This window comes from Paroedura picta, chromosome 11 (genome assembly GCF_049243985.1).
Source record: "Paroedura picta isolate Pp20150507F chromosome 11, Ppicta_v3.0, whole genome shotgun sequence".
In the NCBI taxonomy this organism is placed as follows: domain Eukaryota; kingdom Metazoa; phylum Chordata; class Lepidosauria; order Squamata; family Gekkonidae; genus Paroedura; species Paroedura picta.
Window position 1 is genome coordinate 58801163 of NC_135379.1, and position 18158 is coordinate 58819320.

At 47.9% G+C, this 18158-nt stretch overlaps 2 protein-coding genes across 3 annotated transcripts in view; one reads left to right on the plus strand and one right to left on the minus strand.

Annotated features, from left to right (window-relative positions):
- Positions 1-18158, plus strand: part of CNTNAP2 (contactin associated protein 2) — a 1139689-nt gene that overhangs the window by 691823 nt on the left and 429708 nt on the right. For both annotated transcript variants that reach the window (XM_077304685.1, XM_077304684.1), the window contains exon 10: positions 14039-14210. In XM_077304685.1, the coding sequence (XP_077160800.1) occupies positions 14039-14210 (172 nt within the window). The remainder of the gene's footprint in view (positions 1-14038; positions 14211-18158) is intronic.
- CFAP141 (cilia and flagella associated protein 141) lies at positions 1145-8237 on the minus strand. Its single transcript, XM_077304687.1, has 4 exons — positions 8067-8237; positions 6292-6332; positions 4866-4995; positions 1145-1391 (listed from the first exon to the last, which is right to left on the minus strand). Exons 1-4 carry the CDS (start codon positions 8133-8135, stop codon positions 1290-1292), a joined length of 342 nt encoding a protein of 113 aa, XP_077160802.1. The 5' UTR covers positions 8136-8237; the 3' UTR covers positions 1145-1289.

Consider the following 18158-nt stretch of genomic DNA (forward strand, 5'->3'; position numbering starts at 1 on the left):
AAGCACATTATTATACTGCAGTCCCCCTTAAGAAAGACTGAAACATGCTGGCCCTTAGGGGAAGGCAGTATAGATATTTAATTAAACAAGTTTAACCGACAAGAGCAGGTCTCCTTATGGATAGGCAAATCCACCCTAGAAGTCCAGCAATTGTTCTGGTTCTATATCCTGCAAAACCTCAAGGGCATTAAAAAAAAACTTAGCTCAGAAGAAACCCTTTGTTTGAGTGTAGCACCAAGTTAATAGCAGTGCTCATGCACATTCAGACATTGCAGTAGACGTGTCACACTGAAGTGGAGCAACTGGAAGATGTGGAAGAGGCAGCAGAGGTAGCTGGCATCAAGAGAGAAGGAAGGAGCAGAGCCAAAACCAAAGAGAGGAGAAGGATGAGGGGCAAGTCAGCAATGAGTCCAAGCTTGGAGCAGATGCAAACTAGAATCAGATGGGGAGGCTAGCCAGGATAGGCAAAGTAGAGACAAGAGACAAGGAGGGAAGGGGGGGGGGGCTATACCTTCAGCATCCTTCCCTTGTTTTCCATATGACATATATGAATAGAAGAGGCCATAGCTTAGTGACTAAGCATCTGCTTGACATGCAGAAGGTCCCAGGTTCAATCCCTGGCATCTTTAAAGGACCATGCAGGAGGTGACAGGGAAGACCTCTGCCGGAGACCCTGAGGAGCTGCTGCCAGTCAGAGTAGATAATACTGACCTCGAGGGACCAAACTTGTGACTCGGCATAAGTTACTTTTGTATGTCGATGAAGCCTCTGGCTGTTTTTTGTCATCACTGCTTTCCACCCAAGGCACGAGCCAGGCAAAACAAGGCCCTTGGGAGCCCTTCGGTTTTAATGGCAAAAATGTGTGAATGTGCTTAACACCCCCATTGGAAGCAGTGAGTTTAGAAGAACAGCACTTTGGCTAATTATGTGCTGGGAACATCACGGCAAGAAACTTGTCTAAGGCTTAACTAGAGTAATTGTAAAACACAAAACAGTACAGAAAAATCCCACTCGAGGTGTTTGGAATGAATTGTGGCTTACATCTTCACTTTTGGTTCCATTTTGACCTTTTACTGCACTTGCTACAGGATCTGCCCTGTCGCTCCACCCAACGGTGTCAATAACCAGACATGAAATGTCCACAGAAACAAAAAGGAAAATCTTTACTCTCTTCCCCCTGTGGGGCATCCTTTTGCTAGCCAGAGAGAGGAAAATCTTCCCGGGCTGGCTGAAGAGCACTTGTGCTTCTTACCATGCTATGGACCCCTGAGCATGTCTGAGACCAGCTTTCACAGCCGCTCGACATAGAAGGACTTGCCCAGGTGGTTCAACTCCTGCTGGTATTGCAGGTGCTCGATGCTCAGAAGATGACGCAAGGCTTCCCGCCGAACCTGCCAAACACAGCAAGGCCATGAGTGATTCACCGTTTGCTGCTGCTTTTAGATCTCCCCAATGACTCAAAATATCCATTTTGTAAGGCCATCACCCTTGTTCTCATAGCCCACAATTGCTGCTGGTAATGACAGATGCCCATAATGACCTACAATGCAAAGAAGTTAGCTACTAGCTACTCTGCATAAGCCCCAACTTGGGTGTAAACTGCACGGAGCTTTTATTCCAACCCCAGATCGACTCAGTCCCTGCCCTCTACACAGAATGCGATTTCCGTTTGGATTTTGGGCGATTTAAATTTTCCTTCTGCAGCAAGAAGGATTGATCTGGAGTGACCCTACCTTTATTGTGCGATATCTCAGACTGCTGCTAATCCTGAATATATTCAGAAAATCGCATTGTTTTGAATCTGGGCTCTCCTCCGTGGTAGAGGACCCGTGATTGGCTACAGGTGGTCATGTGACAAGCCTGCCTCAAAGGAGAAGCCCCTAATTTCTCTCAACTTCTGGTGGCCTTGGATTTTTTTGTGTGCCTTCTTCGCCCCCCCCCCTTCAAGAAAAGAAAAGATTTTTTCCTCCCTCCTCTGACTTCTTGGATCCTCTCCCCCCTTCAAGAAAACCAAGAAAGAGCCCCCCCCCCACCTTCTGAGCCTCCCTAACCACGTGCAGAAGACTTTCCTGTTTCAATGGGGGGGGGGGAAGAGGAAGACCTGAGTTCAAAGCGATCTGAATTCAACAGGATTGACAATGGAATAAAGAAAGTAAGTGCAGACTCTGCCCTAGTTAGCCCAGGCTAGCCTGATCTCATCAGATCTTGGAAGCTAAGCAGGATCAGCCCTGGTCAGTATCTGAATGGGATCCTGCCACGTATGATGAGGATCCTAATGCAGAGGCAGGCAATGGGAAACAACCTCGGTGACCCTCGCCTTGAAAACTCTATGACGGGGTGGCCAAACGGTGGCTCTCCAGATGTCCAAGGACTACAGTTCCCATGGAGCTGGCAGGGGCTCATGGGAAGTGTAGTCCATGGAATCTGGAGAGCCACCGTTTGGCCACTCCGGCACTAATGGGGTCAGCGTAAGTCAGCGGTGACTTGACAGCACTTCCTACCACCCACTAAACATCTGGTCTCCTAGAGAAGGTAGGAAACAAATGGTGCAAAAGGAAAAGAATCTTTAATAGTGGGGTAACCCCCACAGGTGTTGTGTTTCTCATTCAGCTTCATCAGTGGGAAAGATTCCTTTTCAATCCCTTGCCATGTAACAAAAGTGAACTGAAATGGTATCTAAAAGTATATTCCCCTGATGAAGCTGAACATGAAATGCAAAAAACGTTTTGTTGATGTCAGCCATTCAGTTGTGCCCGACTCCTGGACCCATTATTCACGGGGCAGAATGCCTGTGCGGGTGGCGGCAGGACTTTGGGGAAAAACCCCGATAATACTTGCCGCCACCGCCAGCACGTTTCTGTCCTGGCCCAGGGCTACGGAAAGCCCGCGTTATGCAAACGCGGGAACTTCCACATCTTCCTGGATACGCCGGGAGGCGGCAGGGGCTGAGGCGGATTGGTGCTGTGCATAATGGACAGTGCTGGGCTTTTTGGCCTGCCCAGCCCCCAACGCATACCCCTGGGGGTCCGCTGATCCGCAAAGCCAGCAGGGGTAACCCCCTGCCCCCACCATAGAGTATGGAGGGGGCCCAGCCCCCCCCACTCCCCCGGCCCCTCCCTACCCCCCCCCCCCCGGTTGCTGCCACTTACTGTGGCTGGCAGCGTCCCAGGCCTCCTGGCTCCGGCGCAAGGCATGTGTGCACGAGCTACGCCAGGGAAGCCCTGCATGCCCAGCTCCTGTGCGTAAACGGGGAACGGCAGGGCAATGGCCTGAGAACTGCCGCTGTGCATAGTGTCTTGGCGAGCCCATGGCACAGCTGACATCATGATCCAGAACCCCTCACCATGCAGTGTTCTGGCCCGTGTCCACCTTGATCACATCCAACCACCACTCTCCTTGTCAGCCTAGTTTCCTTGTTCTACTGACCAGTCCTAGCATAATGGTTTTCTTCATTGATATGGCCAAAGTAAGTGAGCCAGAGTTTTGTGTGTATCAGACTTTATGCACCATAGTATTTCCTTGTTTGTAACTTTTGCTGTCCATGAAACCCTAAGAAGCCTTATCCAACACAGGAATTCACACAAAGTGATTCTCCTCTTGTTTGATTTATTTTGTCATCCAACTTTCACAGCCATAAGTAGCTACTGGAAATATGATAGATTGAACTACTCAACATTTGGTAATAACGGGTATTCTACTATTAAAGATCCTTTTTGGCACCATTTGGTTCTTTCTCTTTGCTTTGCATTGTCCCAGGAGGTCCCTTCCAACTCTATGATTCTATGATTCTATGGTGCAGCCTCCGTTTCTTTTAATTCTCCTAGAGTGGATGAAAACAGAGCAGCATGTGCTGTTAGAGCCTCATGAGATTTATAGTCCATGGACACCTGGAGGGCCACTGTTTGGGCCCCCCTGGCATCCTCTCACCAGTAAACAGGGCAGGTGCCAATAACAGGGACACATGCAAATCTGATTATGTCGGTCATTCTGATGTAAACAATGCTTGCCTTTGCTGTGTTCTTCTGTAAAATGGCCCAGTGGTTTACAAATACAGTTGTGAGTATAAAATAGAGAAGAGACTCACATCAGCCTGAATGTCATATGGGAGGGGGGGGGAAGTGAGATAAAAATTGTAGTAGGTTGATAGTTCAATTGGACAAGCCATCAGACCGGGCTGCTCTCCTGCAGAATCTTAAGTGAAGGAATCCATAAAATGCATCTTTGGTTGGGTTTTCCAATACAAAGCAAAGTATTCCTAATTTCTATGCGCTGCCCCATAAATTAGGGATACAACTGTCCTCATGTTTACTCAGCTGTCATAATTTAGGGCAGAAAAGATGGAGGACTCTGGGAAGACTGGAGCTGGACTCCAAGTAAATCCATGAGGCAAGGTTCATAAAAGGGGGGGTTATAGATGTGGAAGCATCTTGTGTCACACCCTAGGGAGGAACTGCAACAGAAGTTGCTGCAGAAGTGACATTGCATTCCACACACACACACACACACACACAGCCAAGCAGCAGAGCAGCACTCACCCAGCATGGCCAAGCCCTGTGAGGAAGACGAGGAAGAGGATCGTGGCCTTAGTGGTGGGCCCCTGCAGTACCTGGGCAAAACCTCCTTTACTTCCCCACTGCTGTTGCCACCCCACATCCAGGAAGGGACACTGGGGCAGAGGAAGCAGGCCAGGCCAGCACTCTGCACAGGCTCAGCCAGTAGGCTCAGAGGATCCGTCTCAAGCACTTTGTAAATATGCTTGATGTTACTGTGTAGATTTTCACAACAATCTGATACTTGCGGCTTTTTAAGAGGAGAGGATCTCCACCCCCACCCTGCATGCATGTAAAGGAAGGGGCGAATCTCACCAACATCAGCTGCTTAGTACCCTGGTACAGCTCTTCTTTAATTTCGGCCTGCTGCCTCTGTTTGATCTTTGCAAAGCTGATGTCTTCCATTTTGCCCAACTGCAGGCCTGCTGCTCGGCCATGCTTCCAGCTGCAGAAAGAGAGGCCAGAGGGGATCTGTGTTACGCATCAGCAGCCCCATTGGGTGTTCTCCACTGCACAAATCAGCTTTCTTTCTCTTGCACACCACATTGCCATTGCTCTGTCTTAGTTAGTAAAACCCATGTTGTTCTGTTTTGACTTAAGTTTCTGGAAAGAATATACCTGTATTCGGCTTCCGCAGGCACCTCCACCTAAGGTTGCCAACTGCAGGCTGGGAAATCCCTGAAGATTTAGGGGTAGAGCCAGAGAGGGATCTCAGAAGCAGTGGTGTATTTAGAGTACAGCAGCTATGACACATGCCCAGGGTGCCGCTTGCTAGTTGGTTCTCATCCTGTGTTTTTCTCTACTGGAAGGAGTCTCAAAGCAGCTTACTATCACCCTCCCTTCCTCTCCCCACAACAGACACCCTGTGAGTGAGGTGGGGCCTCCTTGACACAAAATGAGAACACCAAGGTGGTAACAGCTGGAAACAGCTATCTACATAGAGCAATGGAGCAGTGTAAGCCAGCCATGAGAATGGTGCCACTCTTCCTTTCTCCTCTTTGTGCTATCATCCCACTTTGTCCCTATTACCTGCCTCAATTTCCTGCCCATAGGAGAGAAAAAAATGGCCTCTACATAGTGCCTTTCTAGGAATTTCCCTCATTTCTGTGGTACACACCATAGAGACTAGGTGAGGCTGCCTACACCATTCACTTGAAAGTGACATCACTCCCTCTCCAAACTCTGTCCTCCCCAGAGACTGCCCCCCAAATGTCTCAGCTTTTCCTGAGGCAGTGTTGAGAACTCTAACCCCTCTGTTATCCTCATGTCAGACACTATTGATTTCTGGTATTGTTTTGTTTTTGTTGTCTTAATTTTTCCTCTCCAAGTCAACTCTTTCTCTTGGTGAGGGATGGAGGTGGCTGTATGTATACATGTGTACTCAATACCTTACACAGCATCTTAGCATATGATGGAACAATATGAAGCAAGCAATAGCAGCAATCATAAACCTGCACATTACAGCTCACCATTAATTGCAGATGGATGGCCCTTATCAATGTGCCACAGCTGAGTGCTGATGCGGCTTTCGAACTCAGCGCAAAAGAGGACGTGCGTTCGCTTTTGGAAGGTTCTGTTATTTATCCTTTTGCCGTTTTCTCCTTCCTATCTGCATTTTCAGCTGGGTGTCAAAAGCTTTTCAGCCGGCTGGCTTTTCTGCTTTATTGTTTCTAACGCTGAAATGGAGCTTTTTAGGCATTAGCATACATGGGGAGAAAAGAGGATCTCCAAATCTCCTTACCTCTGAACCAGTTTAGTAAAATCGGCAATTTTCTCTAATGTCTGAAAATGCAAGAAAAGGCCATTAGTTCAGAATACAAAGTCAAGCTTGTCCCCCGGTTCTAATGGGAGAAGAGAAAAGCACACCACACAAAGAGTCCTTGTCGCAGTGATGTTACTTTAAAGTGGCTTAGATCCAGTCAGCCTTTCCCCTGAATTCTCCATCACATGGCTTAGCTTTTACACCTGCAGGCCCCATGACTCTTAGCACACAGAATCATCCTCAGCATGGTCATGGTCAATCCTCAGCAAGGCCAAGATCTTCTTTTGTCAAGAGCAGAAAAGCCCGTTGGATCCAGCTCTGTAAGTTAGCTATTGGCGGTTACAGAAAAGACCCAGTCACATCTTAAAGACTAACACAATTTGTGGCAGGGGATGTGCTTTCGTGGGTCACAACTCCTACAGCTAGAATGTGAGTCCATCTTTCATTATCTTTTATAGAGTGGAATGATTTCAGATGCCAAATGACAGTAGAGGGTGACTAAAAACAGCAGGCGTGATTGCATTAGGTGTGAGGTGCAGGGCTGTAGTAGGCCTACACATGCCCATTTTTATAAATGGGTTTTTTAATAGTTACAGAATAAAACACATAAAACTGCTCATTACAATTGCAAAATGATGGCAGCGTAACCGAATTCTTGTTCTCTCCTGGATCCAGCACCATGCTGTTCTCAGTCTTGTTTCTTACATAGATGACCCTGGGAGATGTTAACCAGGGGAGGGAGGCCAATATAAGGAGGTCGGGTGGGATCCTCAGATTGGTAACATCTGCAGCTCTTTTGTGCAACCAACTGAGAAACCTCAGATCAGCAGGATCTACTGAACAGCTGGGTCAATTCCAGATCTATAACTATTTGACAGCTGTTGGTTCAACTACCGAAGCATAAGCATCAGTCCTATGGGGTCGGAGCTTGGGGAGGGCTACTTCAGCCAACTACACTGCCCTAAAATCCACCCTCCAAGGCAGCCATTTTCTCCAGGTGGACTGATCTCGGTTGTCTGGAAATCTGGAAGTTGGCAACTCTATCTAGAGATCCGCTGTAACTCTGGGAGAAATTCAGGGATTTGTAATTCCAGCTCTCCAGGGCCCATTTTGCGGCTGGAAACCCTTTTTGGTCACTGGTAGAAATCTGAGGACCAAGATGGCTACAAAGCTTTTTTAAAAATTCAAAAGGAATCGCAAGACGTGTCAGAGGTGTCCTGGATAACCAGGCAAAATGGGCTCATTATTTGGGTCAGTTCGTGTCAGTTCCTCCTGGAAACTTAGGCCAGGAACTCTTACGCATGCAGCAATAAATACAAAGTCTCCAGTTAAACTGAACTCACTCCATACCTGCCTAAAACAACCAAGCTTTCCTGGGAAACCGGGGGATACAGACACTGACCGAGCGGTGGAACTCCTTGCTGCAAGACAGGACGATGCTCTCAATGGCCAGCAGTTGCACTTGAACAAACTAGGCTCCTCTGTGTCTGCTCCCCCCCCCCGCCGCCCCCCACTTGGCACTTGGCAGCTCTGCACTCCTACGGATGCCAGCCTCTCGGTGGGACTCGGGGATCCCCCAGAATTACAGCTCTCCTCCAGGTTGCAGAGGGCAGTTCTCCTGGAGAAAAGGGAGGCTTTGGAGACATCGTACCCCACTGAGGTCCTGTCCTCTGTAGGTTCCACTCCCAAAACTCTGGGAGATTCCGAACCTGGATCTGGCAACCCTCTTATCTCTCTGCCCCTCCAGGTCCTACCTCCTCCTCTTTCATGATCAGCTCGCGGGCGATCGTGTCCTTGTTTTTCTTCTCCTTGGTGGGGGCCATTGTTTGGGCCAGGCTGGGACAAGCACCGCTTTCTCCCTGCCTCCCCCAGGCGTCCTGTCTGCTCCCAGGCTTGGTGCAATTGGTGTCCTTGGTTGCCCTGGCAGCAGGCCATGCTGTCAGGCCTACTGAATAAACACAATGCCCTTGATTGGCTGATGCCAGTTGCTTAGGTGAGGGACGGCAAAGCCCGCCTCCCAGCAGCCTCTGTGCATTCCGTGTTGGGTTAGCTTCCAAGGCAATTGCTGGTGGTGGAGCACGGATCTTCCCCATTGACAGGATCCCACATTAATATGCTTCCAGGACAGAAAGGAAAACTCATACACACTCCAGGGAAATGTAGCTGTTTTAAACCTTTCCCCTGGGTTTGCATGCTCTTCACTGCCATCCCGACCATGTACAGGCTGTAAAGGAAAAGGTATCCCCTGTGCAGGTACCAGGTCATGTCTGACCCTTGGGGTGACGCCCTCCAGTGTTTTCATGGCAGACTCAATAAGGGGTGGTTTGCCAGTGCCTTCCCCAGTCATTACCGTTTACCCCCCAGTAAGCTGGGTACTCATTTTACCGACCTCGGAAGGATGGAAAGATGGAAGGCTGAGTCGACCTTGAGCCGGCTGCTGGGATCGAACTCCCAACCTCACGGGCAGAGTTTTCAGACTGCATGTCTGCTGCCTTACCACTCTGCGCCACAAGAGGCTCTTACTGTACAGGCTGTAGCTCCTCTCAAATTACCCTTACAATATAGGTTTCTAGAGTTGCCAACCTCCAGGTGTGGCCTGGAGACCCCCCCCCCAGATTACTGAGATCAGTTCCCCGGGAGAAAATGGCTGCTTTGGAGGGTGGACTCTGTGGCATGTGCAGTGCCCCCCCTCCCCTCCCCAAACCCTGTCCTCCCCAGGCTCCACCCCTAAAATCTCAGGTATTTCCCAACCCAGAGCTGGCAGCCCTACATGATTCTGCCATTTGCATGTATCTCCCGCCAGACACACTTGGGGGCGGGGGGGGGGAGTGGCCCACAGAACAGCTGACACTGACAAGGGCACTGCCTGCCCTAAACCGGGGAGGGGATCAAAGGGAGGAGACAGTGCGGCTGTCATGATCAGCTGTTGGTCAGTCCCCACTCTCTTTTGATGGAGGAGGGTGAAGAAGCCCAGCCCACACCTGCCCTCCCTGAGGCTTCTGCAGCCAGGTCAAGGGGACAGTGAGTGTGAGGTGGAGGAGGCCAGCCTGCGCCCACCCTCCCTGAGGCTTCTGCAACCCGCTCAGAGGGAGAGAGAGCATGGGCTGGCCTCTGGCACCCCACACACGCCCTCCCTCCTGGAGCTTCCTGCAACCAGCTCCAGGGGAAAGCAAGTGCGGGATGGAAGACTGCAGCCCACGCCCACCCTCCCTGAGCAGTCTGCCGCCAGCTGCCAGTGTGCATCAGGGCAGGGAGGCACGGGGAACTCCAGACCTGCCCTCACTGATCCTGTAGGAGCCAGCTGCTAGCTGACAGCGGGGAAGGGGCATTCCTCCCCCCCCCAACCTTCCCAAATATTGCCTGAGAAGGTGGGGAAAAGGTATTTAAAAGGCATGCCTATCTGAGCTGTCATGATCAGCTGATTGGCATCCCTTCAAATGCCTCCTCCCTTTCTCATACAGAGACATTCTCCATTGCCTGGGATGAGACAGTGAAAAATTTTGGACATGTTCAGAATCCGCTTGATACCAGTCAAATCCAAAATGGTCAGGATTTTCCCCCCTGTGCACATGTGTATTTGTAAACCAATGTATGCTGGGAATTCTAAATTTCCCATGTGTGTGTGGGCCCAGGTCAAACTGGGGCTGCGTCCCATATTAAGAAAGGGCATCAGCTTCTGCGGCCACCATCATCCCTGCACATTTTCAGCTGGGTATAGTGGTTAAAAGCAACGACCCGTAATCTAGAGAGCCAGGTTTGAGATGTTCTGTTTCTATGTAAGCCATTGATGGTTTGAGCGAGGCTATTAAAAAGAGGAGGTTGTGGCAGAATGGAATATGCCATTCTCTGGCAGTTCTTTGTATTTTATTTTATAAAAACCATAATGTGTTCTTTCATTTCAGCCACCAGGAGTTTATCCTAAGAGGGTATTCCCATTGTGTCCTGTAGGTGTGACAAGAAAGGCTTTGCTTGTTGCTATTTTGATTAGCAATACAAGATTTTTAACAGTTATCACTGCCTTTCAAGCATGTTTGCAACTTGAGTCAAAACCAGCAGCTGTGAATCGTACCACGTTCTACTATCTTCACCCTTTCTCTGAAAACAACATATTGGGAATAAAACATTGCAGCTAATTTTTTTTTTTTGGGGGGGGGGAGAAGTATATAAATGCCACCTCAAAGGTTGAGACAGAAAAATGAACCGAGAATATCGCTAAGCACAGTGCCAAATGTACAGCATATCATATATATTTATTTATACCTTCAAAAGTGTTAAAATGTCATTTAAAAAACACATTCTTATGATTCTCTGTATAAGATCCTGGGGCTAGTATACAGACATCTGTCAAAACAGAGAAATACAAGTAAAAAGGTACAAATGATATTCTGATGCAAGAGCCAAATGCATTTTGGCTAAAAGGCTTCCTCAGTGGTAAAACTCAAACGGAACAATCCATACATTAAACAAATGTGGCCTTGCACTCACTGTTAGCCAGCAGGTGGCAGCCACCAGGGAGGGCTGAGGCCCAGAGAAGATCCATCAGCCACCAGCTGCTGGGACCCTGGGAGGGAGGGGCTGGGAGGGCGGAGACTGACCCTGACTATAAAAGGGGCTGCACCTTGGCAGTCCAGGCACTTAGCTTCAGAAGACCTCCATTATGCCAGAACGTGGCTGGGGAGGCCTTGCTCCTCCCCGCTGCTCCCTCTTTGTAGACAATGACATCAGATGAGCCGGATGGAAAGGGGCATCAGGCTGGAGCTGGGACTGAGGGCCTGCAGTGACAGGTCCCGCAGGGAGAAGGTGGCCCGGGGGGTGGGAGGAGAGCTTGAGCGGGTAGGGATTTCCTCGCCTGAGTTATCTGTTGGTTGCCTTTCTTTGGGGGGATTTGCTCCCCCCTTTACAGGGATTGGTATTGGTGGTATGGGTAGGTTAATTCATAGATTAAACAAAGATACCCATAAAACTCATAGACAGAATGGACTTAAAACTCATCACATACAATAGAGACCCAGAATGCATGGAGGAAAAAATAATTATACGTCTACTGAAGTAGCCAATTTTTAAAAATTAATATTATGAAATGTGTGAAAACAAGATAACTACCTTACTCACAGTAAGATGTTCACCTGTGGAGTAAATGGTAATAAATATTCTTAAGATGCAACACGGACAACTCTTCGAAATGTGCAATAGTCCATATGCCCATGGATCAAATAAAAAAAAATGAAACATAAAACTGAACAACTGCAAATGAAAAAGTCTCCTATATTTTGTAATTATCAGCCAGTAACGGTGTATTCAGCAAAATGGAGCTCTTCTGCCAGGCCTGTAGTTGAGCAGCATGGCCAAAAAGATCTCCCAGTGTTAAGAGCAGGGCACTCACTAGGCCAGGGGTAGTCAACCCGTGGTCCTCCAGATGTCCATGGACTACAATTCCCATGAGCCCCTGCCAGCATTTGCAGAACAGCATGGGAATTGTAGTTCATGAATATCTGGAGGACCACAGGTTGACTACCCCTGTACTAGGCAATCTGCATTCCTTTCTCCCGCTCCCGCTCCTGCTCCCGTATTAGTTTTCTTTTTGAGGGGTTAGTGGGGCGCAGTCCACCATGATCTTTTAAATGTTTTTAGGAGTCTATTGTATTTGGAGATATGTCCAATATGGTTTTAATGGGGTTTTAATACGGACAAACTGTAACCCGCCACGAGCCGGTCATGAGAGTGGCGGGCAATGTCAAAATGGATGGATGGCCGCCCTGACTCTCCCCCAGAAGCATTAGCCAGCTGCCTGGAAGCAGTGACGAGATGGCTCAAGCAGAGTCATCTGAAGCTCAGTCCTTCAAAGACGGAGGTCCTGTGGCTGAATAGGAAGGGCCCATGTGAGGAAGTGCGTCTGCCTGCCCTGGATGGTGTGCAGCTCTCTACGGCTCACTCCACCAGGAATCTGGGCGTGATTCTGGATGCTTCCCTCACAATGGAAGCCCAGGTCACAAAGGTAGTGCGGCTGGCATTCTACCATCTCCGCCCAGCCAATCTACTAGCGCCCTACCTGGCCCCAGAACACGTAGCCGCAGTGATCCATGTGACTGTCACCTCTAGACTTGAGTTTTGTAACTTGCTCTACGCAGGCCTGCCCTTAGCCTTGACTCAGAAACTACAGCTGGTTCAAAATGCAGCGGCCAGGATCCTCACAGCAACACCGTGGAGGTCCCACATCCGGCTCATTCTCCACCAACTGCAATGGTCGCCAGCTGAATTCTGGATCAGACTAAAGGTTCTGGTAATTACCTTCAAGTCCATATGCAGTCAGGTCCCAGTGTACCTGAGGGATCGCCTCCCCGCCTATGCCCCCAAAAGAACTCTGCGCTCCACTGCTACCAGCCGGCTAATGGTCCCTGGCCCTAAAGAAGTCCTCCTGGTCTCGACCAGGGCCAGATAATTCTCTATTCTGGCCCCTACCTGGTGGAACGAGCTCCCGGAGGAGATCAGGGCCCTGATGGAGTTTAAACAGTTCCGCAGAGCCTGCAGAAAGGAGCTCTTCCGCCAGGCATTTGGTTGAGACCAGACATAACCAACAGCAACTGAAGGGCCCCTGCTCCCCTCCCTCTCAGAACTCCACCAGAATAAGTGTTATATTGTTATATAACTATGTTATATTGTTATATAACTAATATAACTATTAGTTATTAATATTATTGTACGGTTATTCATATGTTATAGACTGTTTCATGTACTGTTCTTATGTTCCATGTAAACCGCCCTGTGCGTTCGGGAAGGGCGGTGTATAAATATGATAAATAAAAATAAATAAATACAAATAATAAATAAATAAAACAGATATTTATCTGCTCGGTCCCAATCTCCATTTCTCAAAGCTCTAATGGGGTATTTGGATACAGTATGAAAAAAAATCAGTATTACGGGTAGTCCATAGCTCTGGTTGTAAGGGGTGGAGAAATGGGTGGAGAAAGGTAGGAGAGGGAGGGGAAATTAATGACCCAGGAGTAAAAAGCAACACCTGGGAGAGGAAAACTGCATCAGCCAAAGAACACTCCTCAATCCCCCAAACAGCCAAGACACAAAGCCAATCAATTTCTTTGTTCAAATATGAAGATCCAGAAGGATTCTCTTTTCTTCAGAAGTCGAATTTGGGGTGAAGAGTGGCAAACTTCGAATGTATATCAATGTATGAAATGTTTAACTATATAGAGAGCCAGTTTGGTGGAGTGGTTAGGAGTGCGGACTTCTAATTTGGCATTCCGGGTTCGATTCTGCGCTCCCCCACATGCATCCAGCTGGGTGACCTTGGGCTCGCCACGGCACTGATAAAACTATTCTGACCGAGCAGCGATATCAGGGCTCTCTCAGCCTCACCCACCTCACAGGGTGTCTGTTGTGGGGAGAGGAATGGGAAGGCGACTGTAAGCCGCTTTGAGCCTCCTTCGGGTAGGGAAAAGCAGCATATAAGAACCAACTCTTCCTCTTCTTCTTCTTCTATATTCCAGTTTCATTATTTTTTGTCTCAACCTTTCAGATTACCTTTCTTTTGTAGGGTTGATTTCTTTCCTCCATTGTAAGCCATGATTGTAGCTGCATTTATCTGCTTTTAGGGAGGTATAAAAGGCAAGTGGATGCAGTCTTGAAGGAGCTATATGCAAAAATGCTTAACTTGGACAATCCACCGAATATAACCCATTCCTCTTTTTATCTGTGTTTTTGAAAACAGGTTTCCTGACACAGATGAATGGCTTGGAGCATTCTGTTCTCCACCTCTCCTTCCAAGGTTGCATGCAGCTTATCCACGTGGATGATCAGCTGGTGGATTTGCATGCAGTGGAACAAGGGAAGCTGGGAAGCTTTGCCAATGTCAGCATTGACATGTGTGCTATTATCGATCGGTAAGGAAGAGTTTTCATTAATTGCTTGGTTGACGGGAAAAGATCACAAGTCTTTACCAGCACTTTTCCGTTCATGTGTGGAACCATGAGTGTTTATCATCGGGCTGCTACCGGAAAGTGTTCAGGGCAATTCAAGTAGAACATAAGAGTTGTGTGACCAATTGAAGGGGTATCAAGTGGCTGCACAGGGCAGATGGGGGAGTAATTATGATACCTAATTGATGTGTGAACATTTTTAGGAATCTGTTACATTCAAGGCTAAGCCTGGTGTTGACCAAACATGAGCCTGCATAATGCACAAACACAGTTGATAGCAAGCAGAACAAATGTTGCATTCAGGGAAGAGCCTGACACTTTTTACTGTATCCAGGAGTCTGGGATATATAGATGTTAAGCCAAAAAACAAGAAATAAGAGTCAAGTCAACAGAACAGCACAGAGAAAACTGAAGGTTCTATCCAAACATCAAGGAAACAGGGAAGTCTAGAGAACAGGGTTCAAAGTGTGGTAGTCAGGATAGGAGCAAGAGTCTGGGATTCTAGCTGAAAATCAAACATAGATTAGCAAGACAGAATGCAAGACACCAAGCAAAGCAATGCTCTATTAATTGAGAGAATTAACTCACAGAGTGGTAGCAAGCTAGGTTGCTTACACAACCAAGCTCTAGCCAATGTTTTCCTTTTATCAGCCTCATTAGCGGGCTCACCCACTCACCCAAGCACAAGTGTTGCTTCTCTGCAGCTTGTCATTCCTGCTCCTGAAATGACTCTACTTCATCAATTACTGCTGATCACTGTTGTGCAATTAAATGAGCACTTCCCTGTCTTTCCTGAGCTGTCAAATGCTCTTGATGTCTCCTGTGCTCAGCCTGTTCAGGAGACACCAGCAGAGACTTACATTCTGATCACTGTTTTACCTCTTTCATTTCCTGCCAGAATGAGTAACCCTCGCTGGCTTAGCTTCCAACTCCAGCTGCCCAAGCAGCCATTTCACTGGTGCAGGGTCTAATTCTACCATTTCCTCATCCTTGGAAAAGGAGGCGGCTGGCCGACTCATGACAGAATCATGTAGAATATATGGAGGGAGGCCAGTGTCATTATCAGCCTAGCTTAGCTCCTTCAAAGCTCACTTCATTTGTTAGCAAAGTCTGCCATGGAAATCACCTGTAGCTCCTCATGCTCTTTTGGCCATATCCACATAATGTTTGAGTACATAAATCCCCCACAACCTTCTGCAGTTGACTGCTTTAAAACAGCACTGATGAGCAGTTCTTAAAGGCTTATTCCTCCTTTCTCCAAATGATCAGACTAATTGCTTTGCTGTCAGGGCACGAGATTAAAATACAGATTATCTGACTTGGAAAGGGACTGAATTCCCTGTTGCCTATTCAGAAGAAATTTCATCCACCAGGTGAATTTGCAGCAACTAGAGGTTCAGTTTATTGTGGAAGAGCAGTCTCTTGGAACAGTCTTAATGGAGGAGTCTCAGAGAGCTGACTTCCTGGGAGTGCTCTCACAAGCGCTCAGAGATTCTGGGTACTATCTACCTATTCATCTCTTGGTAAACATTTCTCCTTCCTGCTCAGAATAAGCACCTGTGAGGCACCAGAGAAGAACTTACATGGGCATGCAGTGGAAATATCAGCAACAGTTCTCTGCACTGTGACTTTTCCCACTCACCAGCCTTGCAGCACCTAGTGAGACGTTCACCCTGCCCCTGGCCTCCTGCCCCCCAGGGAGTGGGAGAAGGATGGTTGGGTCCACTCCAGAAGCTAGCTCTGCTCCCAGTAGGGCTACACATTGGTCACCTCTAGTGCCCATTGCATTCCCACATGCAACAGGCTTTGCATCTAGTAAGTTATAAAGAATGGATAGTTTAGGGTGGGTGTACCATAGGTGGGTGACAGAACTGAGGATGGGGATGTAAGAAGTTAAAATTGGACTGTGAAGACCTTGTAATATAAAGATGACAGTTATGGCTGTAAATGGGACCTTATCCCCCATCCTTGGTGGTGGCCAGTAGGAATCTGGCAACCGTAAGGATATGGTAAACTTCAGGGGAATCAGACTGATGGTAGAGAGATCAGGTGTACAGCCTTCTTTGTGAAAGAAGGCTGGTTATTTCTTTGGATCATGTTAGAAGGGTACCTGCAATTGTCACCATGGGACATGGGCTGGATTGAAACCCCAGGAGGGCTGACAGTTCACCCAGTTGTGTGATTCTGCTCAGGGAAAAGCACCTTACCTATCAAAAGGTAGAGCAGATCAAAACAGGGAAGGATGAGCGAGTACCAATCGACAACTCTCCAACTCTTAGGGGAAGGCCCACCTTTCTGTGAGAGCCAGTTTGGTGTAGTGGTTAGGAGTGCGGACTTCTAATCTGGCATGCCAGGTTCGATTCTGCGCTCCCCCCCATGCAACCAGCAGGCTGACCTTGGGCTGGCCACGGCACTGATAAAGCTGTTCTGACCGAGCAGTGAAATCAGGGCCCTCTCAGCCTCACCCACCCTACAGGGTATCTGTTGTGGGGAGAGGAATGGGAAGGCGACTGTAAGCCGCTTTGAGCCTCCTTCAGGTAGGGAAAAGCGGCATATAAGAACCAACTCTTCTTCTTCTTCTTCGAAGTAGACCAAAAAAGAGTTTACTCTGAAGCAAAAACACCCTATGCCTTTACATGTCAGAAGAGAGACATGAAATGAAGGATGTGTTGGGGTAAGGGAGGGAAGAACTTAGAAAGCAGTATGGGTCACCACCCTTTCTGCCAGAGAGGGATCCAGCCATATTTTCCCTCCACAATCTTCATTATCTACAAGTGTCCTTTTTATGAAAGTCACCTAATTGTGGGAAGGATCAATGTGCTGTCCAGAGAGTGACAGTTCCGGTCCTGTACATCTCTCTTCCTGGTCAATGACAAACTGGGGGTTTGTTGTCATAGTCCAGATGGCAGAGTTGTACATTCAGAGTGTCAGAGTGAACATTGCAGAGAAGTTATTATTCAAAACTAATTTTCCCCTGGAAGCCTCAAGAGACTGGTTGACTGTGCTTACCAGTGGCAGAGTGTGTCTGGAACTCAATAGGATAGCACTGACAAGCTGCTAAAAAGGCTTTTGAAACCGCCTGTCTGATATGTCATTACAGATTACATTTAGCATATGTCAGTTTTAATGAAAATCTGGCCGTGTGCTATAAAGACATGGGGAACTAGCGGGGAAGCCAAAAGGAAACTAAAGCTTCACAGGTCCAGGATGCTTCTGGAGTCGTTGTCAATGGTGTTTGCGTACGTGATGATGATTCCCTGTTTTGTAAAGAGATATTAATATGGCCCCCTGTTTCTCTTTTACCTCAAGGAAGCTGAAACCGTGTAAGTAAATGCTGGTTGACTTGGGGAACTGTGTCTGGGGAGGGTAGAATTCGAGGAGAAAGTTCCAGGTGACACTGTAGATTGCTTCCACTAAACTCTGTGGTCTTTACTATAAAGACTAGGTGACATTCCTAGAGGATCCCTATCTGAAGAGGAAGGAGAAGAGCAGTTCTTTGGTACCCACTTTTTAGTGTTCAAAGGAGTCTCAAAGGGCTCACAATTGCCTACCCTACCTCTTTCTACAACCCAAACCCTGTGAGGAAGGAGAGACTGAGAGAGCTCTCAGAGAAGTAGGAATGGCCCAAAGTCACCCAGCTGGCTGCATGTGGAAGAGTGGGAAATCAAACCCAGCTGTCCAGATAAGAAGCCACCACTCTTAACCACTACACCAAGCCAGTGTAGATAAAGCCCACTTTATCTCCTGCTCCTCATTTCTTTCTCTCTCTCTGTGTGTATACAAAGTGTCATCAAGATACTTCTAACTTATGGCAACCCCATGATTTAATGTCCTGCAAAGCATTTTATCATTTTTTTTTCCTTTGGGATTATCTCATCATAGGGTTTTCTAAGTAAGACTCAGCCAGAAAGG